Source organism: Geotrypetes seraphini, chromosome 10 (assembly GCF_902459505.1).
Source record: "Geotrypetes seraphini chromosome 10, aGeoSer1.1, whole genome shotgun sequence".
In the NCBI taxonomy this organism is placed as follows: Eukaryota; Metazoa; Chordata; class Amphibia; order Gymnophiona; family Dermophiidae; genus Geotrypetes; species Geotrypetes seraphini.
This window is the reverse complement of record NC_047093.1, coordinates 28,424,650-28,440,132: the sequence shown is the minus strand read 5'-3', so window position 1 is coordinate 28,440,132 and position 15,483 is coordinate 28,424,650. Positions and strand designations below refer to the sequence as shown.

Below are 15,483 nucleotides of genomic sequence, written 5' to 3'. Positions count from 1 at the left end.
CTTCTTCTGATGTCACTTCCTGGACCCGCGCCTAGGAAATGACATCAGAGGGAGAGCTCACGCAGGCGTGACAGCAGGTTGGGGGTTGCTGCTCGCGCCAGGAACATTACAGAGGTATGGGGGAAGGGAAGTGATGCACATGCTTGGCAGTGGGGGTGGGGGAGGGGCGCCCCCATCCCAGGCGCCTTTTACCCTTGCTACGCCAGCGGAGGGAGTGGAATCTGTCATCACTCTAGGTCAATGGTTCTCAACCCAGTCTTCGGGACATACCTAAGCAGTCAGGTTTTCAAGATACCCACAATGCATATGCATGCGATAGATTTGCATACAATGGAGGCAGAGCGTGCAGTTTTGTCTCATGCTTATTCATGATCAATAGCCTGAAAACCTGAGTGGCTAAGTGTGTCCCCTGGACTGGATTGAGAATCCCAGCTCTGTGTTGACTGTAGCTTCTCCCGTGCCTCTCCTCCTACCCCCAGCTAATGGAATATGCCATAAACTATAACAAAAATGCCAAACCATAATCCTTTTTCTTTTGCAAAATACATTCCTGTAAATTTCAGTCCAGTCAGTGAATGTGAAATTGGTAGCCGGTGGCACTTACCTGCAATAAAGCCTCCAGTCAGGTAGAGCTGACCAATGGATTGGGAAAAGGAGCTGGCCAGCATCCCCACTCCGCTGAGGAAGCCTCCTAAAATGACCGTGAAGCGGCAGCCATAACGCTCCACCAAGATGCTACAGAAAGGCCCTGCAACACAGCAAAGTGGGAACTTTAGTTTTAACTGTTCTCTGCTTTCGCTTGGTAGGAGCCTGTTCGGAGGAGGGACAATCGCGCGCCAGACACCAGCGCGCCGACAATTCGGCGCAAGACCCAAGCGCACCACGGGAAAACTTAGTTTTAAAGAGCTCCGACGGGGTGTGTGGGGGGAACCCTCCCACTTTACTGCATACTGTTTGCGCTGCCGTTGGGGGGGGGAGTGTGGGGGTGCAACCCCCACATTATAGAGAAAACGGAACATTTCCTGAAAAAAATCAGAAAAAGTTCTGTTTTCTCTATAATGGAGGGTTCCAACCCCCCAAACTCCCCCCCCCCCAACAGCAGCGCGAACAATATGCAGTAAAGTGGGAGAGTTCCCCACTCACACCCCACTTCGTAGCTCTTTAAAACTAAGTTTTCCCGCGGCGCGCTGGTGTCTTGCACTGAATTGTCTGTCCTCCATTGTTGGCGTGCTGGTGTCTCGCGCGCGACTGACTATGAACCGCCTGTTCAATAAAGGTACAGGAACGCCTATCTTACATATGAACATAAGAATAGCCATACTGGGTCAGACCAGTGGTCCATCTAGGCCAGTATCCTGTTTCCACAGTGGCCAATCCAAGTCACAAGTACCTGGCAAAACCTTAAAAAGTAGCAACGTTCTAGAACCTTAGATAGTAGCAGAACCAACAATAAAAAAAGGGAAACCCACTTGGTTCCACAAGAAAAAAGGAAAGTCGAAAACAAAGCAGAATATGAAACTGATGTTCTAAATGAAAAGTCTATTTGACAACCAAAATTAAAACAGTACAGTCAATGTGGCTGGCATACAACAGATGATGGACATACCGGAATCCCAAATAGTAGCAACATTCCAAATAGAATACCAAAGAATAGTAAGATTCCGGAATCCTAAATAGTAGCAAAAAGTGACTTCCCCCATGTCTGTCTCAAAAGCAGATTATTGACTTTTCCTCCAGGAACTTGCCCAAACCTTTTTTTAAACCCATTTATTTAACCACTGTTACCACATCCTCTATACCAGTGTTTTTCAACCTTTTTATACCTATGGACCGGCAGAAATAAAAAAATTATTCTGTGGACCGGCATCGGGTCTGTGGACCGGCAGTTGAAGAACACTGGGCTAAATCGTGGGCCAGACCCCGCCTATCTCTACCCAATCTCCACCCCAGACCCCACCCCATAATAGTACTAATTGCGCCTTGCATGTCCCGTGCCTCATCTAGAAGCCTTCCCTCTGACGTTGCAACGTCAGAGAGAAGGCTTCTGGTTCAGGTGCAGGATGCCTGTAGGAGCCACTGTCCGTGGCTTTGTCCACTGAATCAGTTAGGAAGAGGGAGCTGGCTCGAAGATAACGCCACATTGATCGCACCGTGGACCGGCGGTTGAAGAACAATGTTTTGGGCCTGATGCACGTGCTGGCCCTGTGGACCGGCAGGAAATTTTTGTGGACCGGCACTGGTCCATGGACCGGTGGTTGAAGAACACTGCTCTATACCACATACTATTCCTTTATAGAATGCTAGATAACAGTGAAAATACATTTCTGTAAGTGAGGTACAAGCACTTACAGAAGCCATAAAGCTGGCAAAAGTGTGTGCGAAAGTGTGGTTCCTAGCCCTGCCCCATATAGACATGCTGGTGTCAGGTCAAAAGCGCACCGGGACAAAGGCGTGCCCAGACAATTGAGCGCAGCGTGCGCTGCCGCGCCGCTCTAAATTACAGTTTTTAGCGCTCCGACGGGGGGGCGTGGGGGGAACCCCCCCACTTTATTTAATAGACATCGCGCCGCGTTGTGGGGGCGTTGTGGGGGATGTGGGGGGTTGTAACCAGTGCTCCCTCTAAGCGGGCGGGTGGTGTGAGCAAAATTTTTTCCCCGTGCGCTAAAAATATCGGGCGCCAGCGCCAACTCGTCCGATTCTCCTCTCGCCGCGGCCTGCCATCTCCGTACGCCGTGCGCTGTGACGTGACATTGTGCGCTGCGAGGCAATATTTTGTGCGCCAGCGCACGCCAGCGCAGCTTAGAGGGAACACTGGTTGTAACCCCCCACATTTTACTGAAAACTTCACTTTTTCCCTGTTTTTAGGGAAAAAGTTCAGTTTACAGTAAAATGTGGAGGGTTACAACCCCCCAAACCCCCCGTAATGCCGGCGCGATGTCTATTAAGTAAACTGGGGGGTTCCCCAACAAACCCCCCCCATTCGGAGCCCCTAAAAACTGTAATTTACAGTGGCGCGGCGGCGCGCGCTGCGCTCAATTGTCGTCGCGCACTTTTGTCTTTCGCGCCGTTGTCTATGAACCAGACATGCTTATGCAGAATTTTGCTGTTTACCGTGTATGTGCACACATATGTAATGAATTAGATGCGTAACTGGTGTGAAACTCTTAGCATTGCCTTGTTTATGGGAGATGGAGAAGAGCAGTTTTTCATGTGAATACATGAAAGCTCTGAAGGCCACCAAAAGATTTCAGGCTTACACATAGTACTAGGAGTTCTTTTTTTACCCAGAGGGTGGTGGACATATGGAACGCGCTTCCGGAGGCTGTGATAGGCCAGAGCACGTTTCAGGGCTTCAAAGAAGGTTTGGATAGGTTCCTAGAAGATAAGGGAATTGAGGGGTACAGATAGGAGTAGAGGTAGGTTATAGGAATAGTCAGGGACCACTGCACAGGTGATAGGCCTGATGGGCCGCCACAGGAGTGGACCGCTGGGCGGGATGGACCTCTGGTCTGACCCAGCGGAGGCAACTTCTTATGTTCTTAACTTTGTTTACCGCCTTGACCTGCTTGTTCAGACAGGGTATTAAACTTTAAAAACTAATGTTAACATTGATTGCACAACACGTCAAGAACATATTTTAAAAACTCACTTTACTTTGGATTGTCAACAGCAGCCATAAATGAGACACTTGAGTGACACACGTAAGGGATCATTTGCAGTTACTATATCAAGTGGACAAGATTGAAATTAATGCATTTAAATAAAGAAGAGCATTTTGGCCTAGGGTTATCAGACGTACGGATTTCCCCGGACAGCTTTTCAAAACCCGGCATTTTGTCCGAGTTTTGAAAAGCTGTGTCGGGCAGGGAGGACGTCCGAGCATGCATGGCCGTCATGTGATGACATCATGCACACGATCGCGTGTGTGTGACATCATCACATAGCGTCCGCGTATACCCAACAAGAGCAGGCAGCAGGGAGCGGGGCTAGGGCGGGCTTGGGGGCGGGATTAGGGCATGCATGGGCGGAACTAGAGGTCTGAGGGTGGGGCTAGGGGGTCCAGATTTTCCGAAAGGAAAATCTGGTAACCATAAGCCTAGGGTTACCAAATGTCCTAGGATTTACCCAGACATGTCCTTTTTTTAGAGGGCATGTCTGGGCGTTCAGACAGCTTTTCAAAACCCAGCACTTTGTCTGGGTTTTGAAAAGCTTCCTCTTCAGATTGTGTCAGGAGGGGGCATTCGTGCATGTGCAAATGTTCTCCCGACTGAAGAGAACAGGCTGAGGGGGCATAGGGAGTGAGGCTGAGGCGTGGCATGGGCATAACGTGGTGGGGACTGGTGGAACTGGGCAGGTCTGGGGCAGGTCTACAGGTATAGGTCCGGATTTTACGCAAGTAAAATCTGGTAACCCTATTTTAGTCAGCTGTTTGAGGGCTGCAATGGAGGACTTTTGGGGCCACATGAGGCCCTGAGGCTGGCACGTTGGAGGCCCTTGGACAAAGCCACACCATCTAGCAGCTCTAAATGAAAATATTGCCCGCTTTTACAAGTTTCAAGTTTATTATAAAATTTGATTAATCACTTATTCAAAATTCTAAGCGATGAACAAATCAATAAAATTACAAAATTGGGGGGACATCAAAACTTAACAAAAAACGGAACCTTACAAAACATATTGAAGACTAACTTTACTAACAAAATAAAACGTGAGGAAAGGATGGGGAAAGAAATACAATTTGGTTAATAGAAGAAAAGACACTTATGGTTGAAAACAATAGGAAGGGAGAGAACAAAGAATCTCAAAGAAGTTATGAAAATAAAATGAAACTCCTAGTCAGTCCTTTTAGTCATTAAATGCGTCTTTAAGAAGAAAGCTTTTAAGTTTGCTCTTAAATTTATCCAAATTTTTTTCTCTCTTAAGTAAATAGGGAGGGAATTCCATGTTTGAGGAGCTGTAACGGAAAAGATGGAAGTGCCGTCGTGTATGAATAATTTTAAGTGAGGGGATGACTAATAAATATTGGTCATTGGACCTCAATAAGGAATCAATGTTTTGTAAAAGTTACTTGATTCTTGATCACCTCATTTCAGGTTCAGTATTTTTATGCCAGTGAAGTGGTGTAATGTGAAAGCATAGGACTGAGTATTGACCACAGACAAAGCCCTAAAGATCTAAATGCAAAGAAACAGTGTGACAAGGCGGTGGCTGCTGCCAGAAGAATGCTAGGCTGTTTCCTATTCGGTGGAGTTTTGCTTCCCTTTTGCCTGGTGTTTAACATTCTCTCTCTTTCATAGGTTCTTCTTTTTGTGCCAGAATTTAAGGACAAGGTCAAGGCAAACAAAGGCCTAATGGAGAAAATATTAAATCAGCAAGGGCAGAGAGCCAGGAAAGGAAGGGAGAGACTTGATTGCAAAATCCAAGCAGGAAGATGGTTTCTACCAATAATACTGTTCTCAACTATTTGACCTTCATCTAAAAGAGAGGATTAAAGAATAAAACATAGTTTAATGTCTTTGAATCACTCCATAAGGCAATCGTACCTGGAATATTGTGTACAATTCTGATCAATGCATCTCAAAAAAAAAAAAAAAAAAAGAGATAGCGGAATTAGAAAATGTACAGAGAAGGGTGACCACAATGATAAAGGGAATGGGATGACTTCCCTATGAGGAAAGGATAAAAACACAGTAACATAGTAAATGACGGCAGATAAAGTCCCGAGTGGTCTATCCAGTCTGCCCAACCATAATTATTTAGTTTAAACGGTCCTTTTTCTTAGATATTTCTGGACCAGAAACTCAGAGCCCTGCCCGGTAGTGTGCTTAGGTTCCATCTACTGGAGTCTCCATCAAAGCTCACTTCAGCCCATCTTAACCATCCCAGCCATCGTAGCCCTCCTCAGCTCGTCCTCAACAGAATGTCCATATATGCGACACAGGCCATGCAAGCCTGCCCAGTACTGGCCTTAGTTCCTTCAATGTATATCCATTATTTTCTGATTAGAGATCCTCTGTGTTCATCTCACGCTTGTTAGAACTCTGTCACCATTTTTTCTCCACCACCTACCTCGGGAGCGCATTCCACGCATCAACCACCCTCTCCGTAAAGAAGAAATTCCTAACATTACTCTTGAATCTACCACCCCTCAACCTCAAATTATGCCCTCTGGTTTTACCATTTTCCTTTCTCTGGAATAGATTTTGTTCTACATTAATTCCTTTCAAGTATTTGAATGTCTGAATCATATCTTTCCTGTCCCTCCTTTTCTCTAGGGCTTCCAGTCTCTCCTCATACATCTTTTCATGCAAACCTCCTACCATTTTCGTTGCCTTTCTCTGGACCGAGTCTTCTTATGCCTCTCTCTATACAGCCTAGCATCCTTCTGGCAGAAGCCACCGCCTTGTCACACTGTTTCTTTGCATTTAGATCTTCAGACACTATCACCCCAAGATCCCTCTTCCCATCCATGCATATCAGCCACTCACCTCCCAGCACATAAGGCTCCTTCCGATTTCTAATCCCCAAATGCATTCCTCTGCACTTCTTTGCATTAAATTTTAGTTGCCAGATATTAAACCATTTCTCTAACTTTTGCAGATCCTTTTTCATGTTTTCCACTCCCTCTTTGGGGTCAACTCTGTTACAAATCTTGGTATCATCCTCAAAAAGGCAAACCTTTCCTTCTAACCCTTCGGCAATGTTGCTCACAAACATATTGAACAGGATAGGCCCTAGCACCGATCCTTGAAGGACTCCACTACTCATCTTTCCTTCCTCTGAGCGAATTGCATTAACCACCATCCTCTGGCGTCTGTTCGTCAACCAATTTCTAATCCAGTTCACCACTTTGGGTCCTAACATCAGCCCGTCAAGTTTATTCAAGGGCCTTCTATACGGAACCATGTCAAAGGCATTGCTGAAATCTAAGTAAATTACATCTAGCATATGCCCTTGATCCAATTTTCTGGTCACCCAATCATAAAATTCAATCAGATTTGTTTGGCATGATTTACCTTTAGTAAAACCACATTGCCTTGTATCCTATAACCCATTAGATTCTAGGAATTTCATTATCCTTTCATTCAGCAATGTTTCCATTATTTTTCCAGTATAACCGAAGTGAGGCTTACCGGCCTGTAGTTTCCCGCTTCATCTCTGCGACCACTTTTGTGAGTAGGGACCACATCTGCTCTTCTCCAATCCTCAGGAACCACTTCCGTCTCCAAAGATTTGTTGAACAAATTTTTAATAGGCCCTGACAGAACCTCTCTGAGCTCCCTCAATATCCTGGGATGGATCCTGTCCGGTCCCATTGCTTTGTCCACCATCAATATTTCAAGTTGTTCATAAACACTTTCTTCCGTGAACGGCACGGTATCTACTCCAATCTCGTGTGTAACTTTACCAGACAATCTCGGTCCTTCTTCAGGATCTTCTTCCGTGAACAGAGAACAGAAGTATTTGTTTAGCATTTTGCTTTATCCTCATCACTCTCCACATATCAATACATATCATCTTTTAGTCTCGCAATTCATTTTTTATCTTCTTCCTTTCACTAATATATCTGAAAAAAATTTATAATTTAAATATTTTTATCTATTTAAAATTAATTTATTGTAAACTGTTTATCACAGTACATATTGGTTTTATTGTAAATCACTTTAATACTTCCTTGTGTAAACCAGTATATCAAATAAATTAAATCAAATTCCTCAGTAGGTTTTTTTGCCAAGAATTCTGGCACATTATTATTGCTTCTTTTAAATTAATGCTGTTTCCTCTTTATAGACAGATATACTGTACATGAAATGAGAACCAGACGAGGTCATTGCAGAGTGGATAAGAGACCGCGCCAAGTGTGATGCACCTTTCCCTCCATTACTGCAGCACAAGTGAGAGGGACCCTTGGTTGTATATAACGGGCGCAGTGAGGGTTTCCCACAGAAGGGAATACAGAGGAGTGGCTCCTGGATTTATGGGACAGCAGTGTGACAGCAAGGCTAAAGCTGGAGGTGAAAGAAGGTGTGTGGCATTGTAGAAAGAAGGGAAAGTGAATGGGCTGGATGGATTCCTGCTACCCTCTCTGCCAAATTTATATCAATCTGCTAGCAGAGTATCAAGAAATAACTATTAAATCAAACTGAAATGGGATATTGTTCATAACAATGCCCCTTTGAAGCAATCAGAACTGCAATCATTTCCCTAAACACATCCCAGAGTAAGCTGAACTTAAATAATATAAAAAAAAAAAAAAAATCAACCCACAATCACGAATCAGAAAACACAGAAGCCTGAATCCACATGGGTTCTATAGACAGTACATGTTTGTCGAAAAGTGTTGTATCGTATCTGTTATTTTGTTTGTTTGCTCTGCTGGGTAACAGCCAGTTGCATAGTAAGGGCGTGAGGACCACCCTGGGTGCTATGTCAGTGGGGACACCAGCATCTCTCTGCCACGCCATGCTCATGCCATCCTTCCCCCCCCCCCATACCTCTGTATATCTTCGCTAGTGTGAGCAATTTCTGCCTGTTGCTTGTGCCAGCTTGGTTCCCCTCTGGATCACTTCCGGGTCACAGGGCCAGGAAGTGACATCAGAGGAAAATCCAACACTGGCGTGAGGAGTATGCCGCAAAAGCCACTCACGTTGGTGAAGATTTAGAGGTGCGGGGGGGGGGGGGGGTTGGGAGAGCGTGAGTATGGAGTGGGGGGGCACGGAAGGAGTGGGGGGTGCAGAGGGTGCAGAGGCGCACCACTGCCCCGGGCGCCTCCTACTCTTACTACGCCACTGGTGACAACCATATCCCAGCCTTTGTAGTTAAAGAAGACTAGCACAAAATCAAGTATAACCACACAGAGAGTGCCAGCCATAAACTAATGCATCTATGTTGTACCAGGATGATGGGCAGTGCTTATGGTTTTCAGTCTGATAGTCCTAGCAATAGCAGTCTTTCTGGAAAGGGAACTAGACCAATAATGATTAAGACCAGCAGGGGATGAGGAGGCAGGTGGGTCATTTCGCTTAAGACTCAGAATATAAAGAACCATCAAATTTAGACACTTGTGGCCCAGTATTCGATTGAGCTAAAATGTTTGCCAGCAGGTGGTGAATGTACAACTCACTCTGCCCTTGATTTTCAGCATTTGTATGGATAGAATTGAGTAGCAAGTACGTCAAGTGTCAGGCCAATTAATTTGCCAGACAGAATAATTTTATTTCTAGGATGTGGAACTGACATTGAAGATGGCACCAGCTCTTGCGAAATATGAACTCTAAATGGATAAGCTATGTGATTGTTGCCGTTGTCCGGGTAGGTAGATGCAACGTTTCAGCCATCATGATGGTCAAAACATCAATTCTACCTACCCAAATGTGGAGAGACCTGAAAAAGTACAACAATCGTGATGCCAGCCACAGAAGCCTAAGAGAACAGATAGACGTCCAAAAGATGGCATGAACCAGCATTTGGACATCTTACTAGTCAAAAAATCCAAGTAGGCATTTTTGAAACTGACTTTCTGGACGTCTTGCTGGTTGCTTTGTCTCCAGTTGATTCTTCTGTCCACATATCGAAGTTGCAAGTGATACCTTTTTATTGGACTAATTTATTCTATCTCTGACAAGATTTTGAGAGTTACCCTCCCTTCACCAGGTCAGAGAAAAAATAATAAAGTTATATTGGGTTTAAATAAAGTAAATTCATCTAGTTTTTAGGTTGTTGGCACATTAGCACTGCTCAGTAAAAGGTGGTGGAAGGATAAACAGACTCCAAAACACTTTGATATTGACAGAAAAAAATCTCAATAGACACATTAGGGCCAATATTCAGACCATGGGAATTACGCATGAATATTTACAAAATTTGATGGATCGGTGAAGATTTGATGTACTCCCCTCATAGCGGCAATGAAATTTTTGATTGCGGCAGTGGCACATCGCTGAGATCCAAGGGATATAAGGAAAAGGAATGAGGAGTATAGTGGCTGTATGATTTACTGATTTTGGCTCATTATACTGAGTAAAATAAAAAGTCTGCTGTTTGGAATTAGATAGTTCTAATTAATATACTTTAAGTACAAAAATTACATAGAAAAAGGTTAGAGACCACTGACCTAAAACCTAGATGAATTTGTACTGTTTAATCAAGTATAACTACCTTGTTTCTCCAGACCTCAAGAAGAGAGGGTAATTTTCAAAAACTTGTCAATGATACCTATGTAAGTCCAATAAAAAAGGTAGAACCAACAATTTGGTGTGGTGGTTATACCTTGTACGGTCTGTGTCCCATATGTGGTGATTTGGTGTAGGATGGGCTAGGGAGGGCATCAATGGGAACTCCACTAACTTGGAACATGAGTAACGTGACCATTTATTTTTTTCATCAAAAGGGGACATCTATTAATTGTCAGTCCCACCCCCAATCCCACCCCAGCCCCGCCCCAATCCCACCCCCAATTTCTTCCATTCATTTTTCATGTACACATATCTTATTAATTCATAATGGTAACCATAAAATTTTAAAAAACTACAAAGCATACTATACGCAGAGAAAATGTTAATTATCATTTATATTTGGGGGGGTTTCAAAGATGTCAAGGCAAATGACTTTCAAATATGCAATGTCACCTCAGTAACTAAAGAAAAATAGACAAATATAGTGCAAAATATAGACAGCAGATATAAATTCTCAAAACTGACACGTTTTGATCACTAAATTAAAAATAAATCATTTTTCCTACCTTTGTTGTCTTGTGATTTCATAAGTCTCAGGTTGTGTTTCCTTCTGTCTGTGTATCCTTTCTTTTGTTTCTTTCTTTCTGCACTCAGGCCCAACAATTGTCCCTTTCTATTCCCTCCCTCCTTCCCTCCCATGTCCTTAGTGCCCCCAGAGCCTCCTTCCCATGTCCTTAGTGCCCCCAGTGCCTCCATCCTGTGTCATTAGTGCCTCCATCCTGTGTCCTTAGTGCCCCTTCCCATGTCTTTAGTGCCCCCAGTGCCTCCTTCCCATGTCTTTAGTGCCCCGAGTGCCTCCTTCCCAAGTCCTTAGTGCCCCTTCCCATGTCTTTAGTGCCCCCAGTGCCTCCTTCCCATGTCTTTAGTGCCCTTAGTGCCTCCTTCCTATGTCCCTCTCACTGCCTTCCACACTTTGTCCCATCCCCACCCCCCAAGCCAGCCTGCCTGCCTGTCTACCTCTCTCCCTCCCTCCTTGGCCAAAGCCAGGCTGCCTGCCTATCTACCACTCTCCCTCCCTCCCTGGCCAAAGCCAGCCTGCTTGCCTGCCTACCTACCTATCTCCTTCCCTCCCTGCCACAAAAAAAAAAAAAGCCTCCCCATCTTTCCCCCTGTCTGCTGCTCTTACTGCCCTGCCACTACTGCTGCTAAACCCAACAGAAAATCTTCTTTCTGATGTCAATTCTGACGTCGGAAAGAAGACTTCCTGTCGGGTTTAGTAGCTGTAGCAGCAGGGCAGTAAGAGCAGCAGACAGGGGGAAAGATGGGGAGGCTATTTTTTTTTTTTTTTGCGGCAGGGAGGGACAGGAAGTGATCGCCTGTCCCATTGTCCCCGAGCACAGCTTCGGGATGCTGTCCCTGAAAACGGGACATTTCGGCGTTCCGAAGCTGTCTGTGGGGACAACGGGACAGGAGGTCTGAAAACGGGACCGTCCCGTTCAAAACGGGACGTATGGTCACCTTAAACATGAGGATGTTAGTGGCCAAACTTTATGGTAGATATCCTGCAAACAGGATGGTTGGATAGGCTGGAGTGAGCTTGGATGGCCACTTCAGCATTTGGAAATTAGGACCATACCAGGTGGACTTTATAGTCTATGACCCAGAAATACCAAAGAAGAGACAAGTTAAATTAATCATGTATTTTCAATGGGTATAACTAATGGGCAGACTGGATGGACCACTCAGGTCTTTATCTGCCATCATTTACTATGTTTCTATGATTCTTATTTCTACAGGTGGAGGATGGAAACCTAATGAAAAGAATTATACAGAACAAAAAAGCAGAGGTGGAGGGTCATTCCTTGGTTTCTACTTACCACCTGCATGCAACACAGCTGTCACGATAGAGGGGAACCAGGAGGTTTCGCTGTTGGTGGCCTGGAACGCATGCTGTATGTCTGAATAAAAGATTCCCACGCAGGAGGGAAAGCCCAGACTGAGCCCCTGAGACACCACGACAGCCAGAAGGACAACCCAAGCCCATCTTCCTTCTGGAACTTCCGACTTGCCTCGGTCTTTTAGAGACATGTTTCCTCAGTCGCCTTCTGTCAGGCAAAGGAACGGAGGAAGAGTTAAATTAGTCAGCATGAAAAGCAGAACTGGGATGAATCAGAGGCCAGAGTAATCAATCAGTTCCTCTTGCCAGAAAGAGCAGTTGGTGCTAATGACCCTGAAAGTTAAACTTGTACTTTCACTATCAGGGACTAAGGGTGTTTCCCAGCTCTCCCTGTCTCTCCAACCAGGTAGGCTCAGACTGGCTGCCGCACTCCGTTTGCACAGAGTTCTAATGACTTGTCAAGGTAGTTGTAGCTACTGTGTGTCCCTGCCCTTGCAAATCAACCTTTTATGTGACCAGGGTGGAGATTTGACCTATTAAATATACGGAGTGGAATTATTTAGTACCCAGCGTAGCACCTTCTCCTTATACACCTGCTTCCCCTTTCACCTGCTTCCAGCATGGGGAGCATCTGGATCCAGGCGGTGAACTCTTGCCGCTCTGTGCCCTAGAAAGGGAACATGGGCTGGTCAGGTGCAATAATACAGGTTTAGACGGCCTCTGTTTATAAGCTCTATAGTAACTGATTGTGCTTATAAGAAATTGGTCTTATCCTCCATATGAGATCTTGTACTTTACCTGTCACAGAACTCAACGTTTGTCATAACAAAGCTGTAGTATTGTCAATGAGACTGTATTGTTCATATTTTTATTATTAGTACTGTGTCTGTGTGAGAGCTGTGTGATTATAGGACCTCAGGCAGCCAGTGTTATGGTCTTCTGATGATTACGATACCTGCCTATTCTCTCCCGATTTCTTCCTGCCTCTCTCGTTTTCTGTGGGTCAAAGCTGGAAGGGAGCTGTGATTTAGACTAAAGCCCAATGAGTCACTATTCCCTCTAAGCCAGCGGTCTGAAACTCACGGCCCATGGGCCACATGCGGCCTGCCAGGTACTATTTTGCAGCCCGCAGTCTGTATGCGATGATCGAGTGTTTCTGGCCAGCTCCTTTGCTGCAGTCATTTTTATTTCTGTTCAAAGCCACAGGCGGTGGCTCCTTAAGCAATCTGCACCTGCGTGGGAAGCCTCCATGACATCAGAGAGAAGGCTTCCGACGCAGGCACGGATCGCACGAGGAGCTGCTGCCTGCGGCTCTGAATGGAAAAATGACTGCAGGAAGGGAGCCGGCCAGAAACTAAACACTCGCCGGGGGAGGCACAGAATAGAGAGACCTACAACTCGCTGCTCTTGCTTGCTTCGGGCCTTCCTCCATGGACACAGAAAGTAGGTGGGACCCGGCAGTGAGGAAGACCCAAAGCAAGCAAGAGCAGTGAGTTGTGAATGCTGCTGCTGCACAGGGAAAGGGGGAGGGAAGGGGGAAGGAAAATGTTGCTGCACCCAATTGGGGAGAGAGAGGGAAGGAGGGAGAAGGAAGACAAGGAAGTGGAGAGGAACGAGAGACGCCAAGTCCATGGGAGGGAGGGAAAGGAAAGAAGGAAAGGATATACGAGACCATTGAGGGGGAGGGAGAGATGCCAGGGCATGGGGGTGGGGAGGGAAGGAGACAGATGCCAGACCAGAGGAAAGGAAAGAAGGAGGGAGGGAGAGAGAGATGGGAAAGAAAGGTAAGACATGGAAAAGTAGATTTTGAGAAGAAAGCAGAAAAATGGAAAAATTGAATGTTAAGTTAATGCCAAAGATGGATGCAAATCCAATCAACTGTGGTAAAGTAGGGTACTATAGCTCAGAAGAAAAGCAGATGAGAAAGGTATATGATTCAAACAATAAACTCACTCATGTCGACATATCAACAGACTCAGTCATTGATAAATGATACTCCCATTCGCTCAGAGAAGTCAAGATCTAGTGTTAGCCCCCTTTGGTGGAGCTCACCATCCAGTCATAGCATATGTTTTCTCACAATCTCTGAGGCTGGTCTTTTGATGATGAATGAAATTATTACATTTTTATTTTTTTTTATTTTTTACTTTTTAATTGCAAAAGTCTCTAGGCACAAACACAAATCTAAGAAAGTTGAGAAGTTCGGGGGATCTCAACGTGGCCCCGTTTCAGAATCTGCTTCAGGAGACCCAATATGAAAGTTCAGTTTATTGACTGGCAGTAAAACTGCCGGCAGGGAGATTTGCTAGACTTTGCAATTGCGTTTGATCCCAAGCCAGGAAGTGACATCAGAAGGGATCCGAGGACAGCACAAGCAGCAAGTGGAAGATGCTACTCATACTGGCAGTTAAGCATTTTGATTTTTGGACTGATTAAGTTTGAACACGAAGCACAAAAGTTTTGGAACTGAATTTGAGCAGTACAAGTGCACAGGAATGAACTATTTTGTTTGCCTTTATGCGCTATTGGAGTGAAATAAATCCATGACATAGAGTAAAGTGGATTTTGGATCCATTTGTTTATTTTTGTCACTAATCCTAACTGGGCCACTTCAGGGATCGCTCAGCCTGGTGCTGTGGAGGTCAAGGCAGGTCAGTGGCTTTAGCCTTCTCACAGCACACATACTGTATATACTCAAATATAAGCCGAGACCCCCATTTCCCCCCACAAAGGAGGAAAAATGGTTGACATAAGTCAGGCAGCTTAATATTCAAGTGCCCTGCCCTGTCAGATTCTGCACCCAGCCCCCTTCCCTACCTCCCCTGTCAAGCACTGCACCCAACCCTCTTCCCTCCCTCCCCTCTCAGGCACTGCACCCATCCCTCTTCCTTCCCTCCCCTATCAGGCACTGCATCCAGTCCCCTTCCCTCCCAACCCCTGTCAGGCTATGCACCCAGCCCTCTTCCCTCCATCCCTGTTAGGCTCTGCACTCATCCCCGTTCCCTCCCAACCCGTCAGGCTCAGCTCCCAGCCCCCTTCTTTCCTTCCCTTCTGTCAGGCTCTGCACCCAGACCGCCCGCCTGCCTCCCTCCCTCTCCCTCCCCACAGTCAGACTTTGCACCAAGACCCACTCCCTCCCAGACTCTGCACCCTATCCCCCTCCCTGCCCTGTCCTCGTACCTCCTCTGCCGATCCCTGGTGGTCCAGAGGTGTAGGAGTGAGCTTTCTGTGCTCCTGTCCCACTGCTAAACCAGTCAAGAAGCTGCTCAGCATCAAACAGGAGCGCCAAAGCTTGCTCCTGCTTGGTGCCGCTCAGCGGCTGAAGAAACCCGATCTTACCTATGATTCTAGATATCCTGGAACAAAGTTGATATTAAGTTGAAAGGCACGATATGTTTGTTTGAGGTTTGA

General features: G+C 45.7%; 1 protein-coding gene across 2 annotated transcripts in view; it reads right to left on the bottom strand.

The window, feature by feature from the left end:
* The window catches only part of SLC16A5 (solute carrier family 16 member 5), a 48,472-nt gene that overhangs the window by 11,329 nt on the left and 21,660 nt on the right, over nucleotides 1-15,483 (bottom strand). The window contains exons 2-3 of one of the 2 annotated variants that reach the window (XM_033962450.1): nucleotides 12,053-12,280; nucleotides 605-748 (exon numbers count right to left, since the gene is read on the bottom strand). In XM_033962450.1, coding sequence (XP_033818341.1) covers nucleotides 605-748; nucleotides 12,053-12,263 — 355 coding nt within the window. In that variant the 5' untranslated portion in view covers nucleotides 12,264-12,280. Of the gene's footprint in view, nucleotides 1-604; nucleotides 749-7,133; nucleotides 7,195-12,052; nucleotides 12,281-15,483 lie in introns of those variants that run through there. The other variant, XM_033962451.1, reaches the window with a different exon arrangement.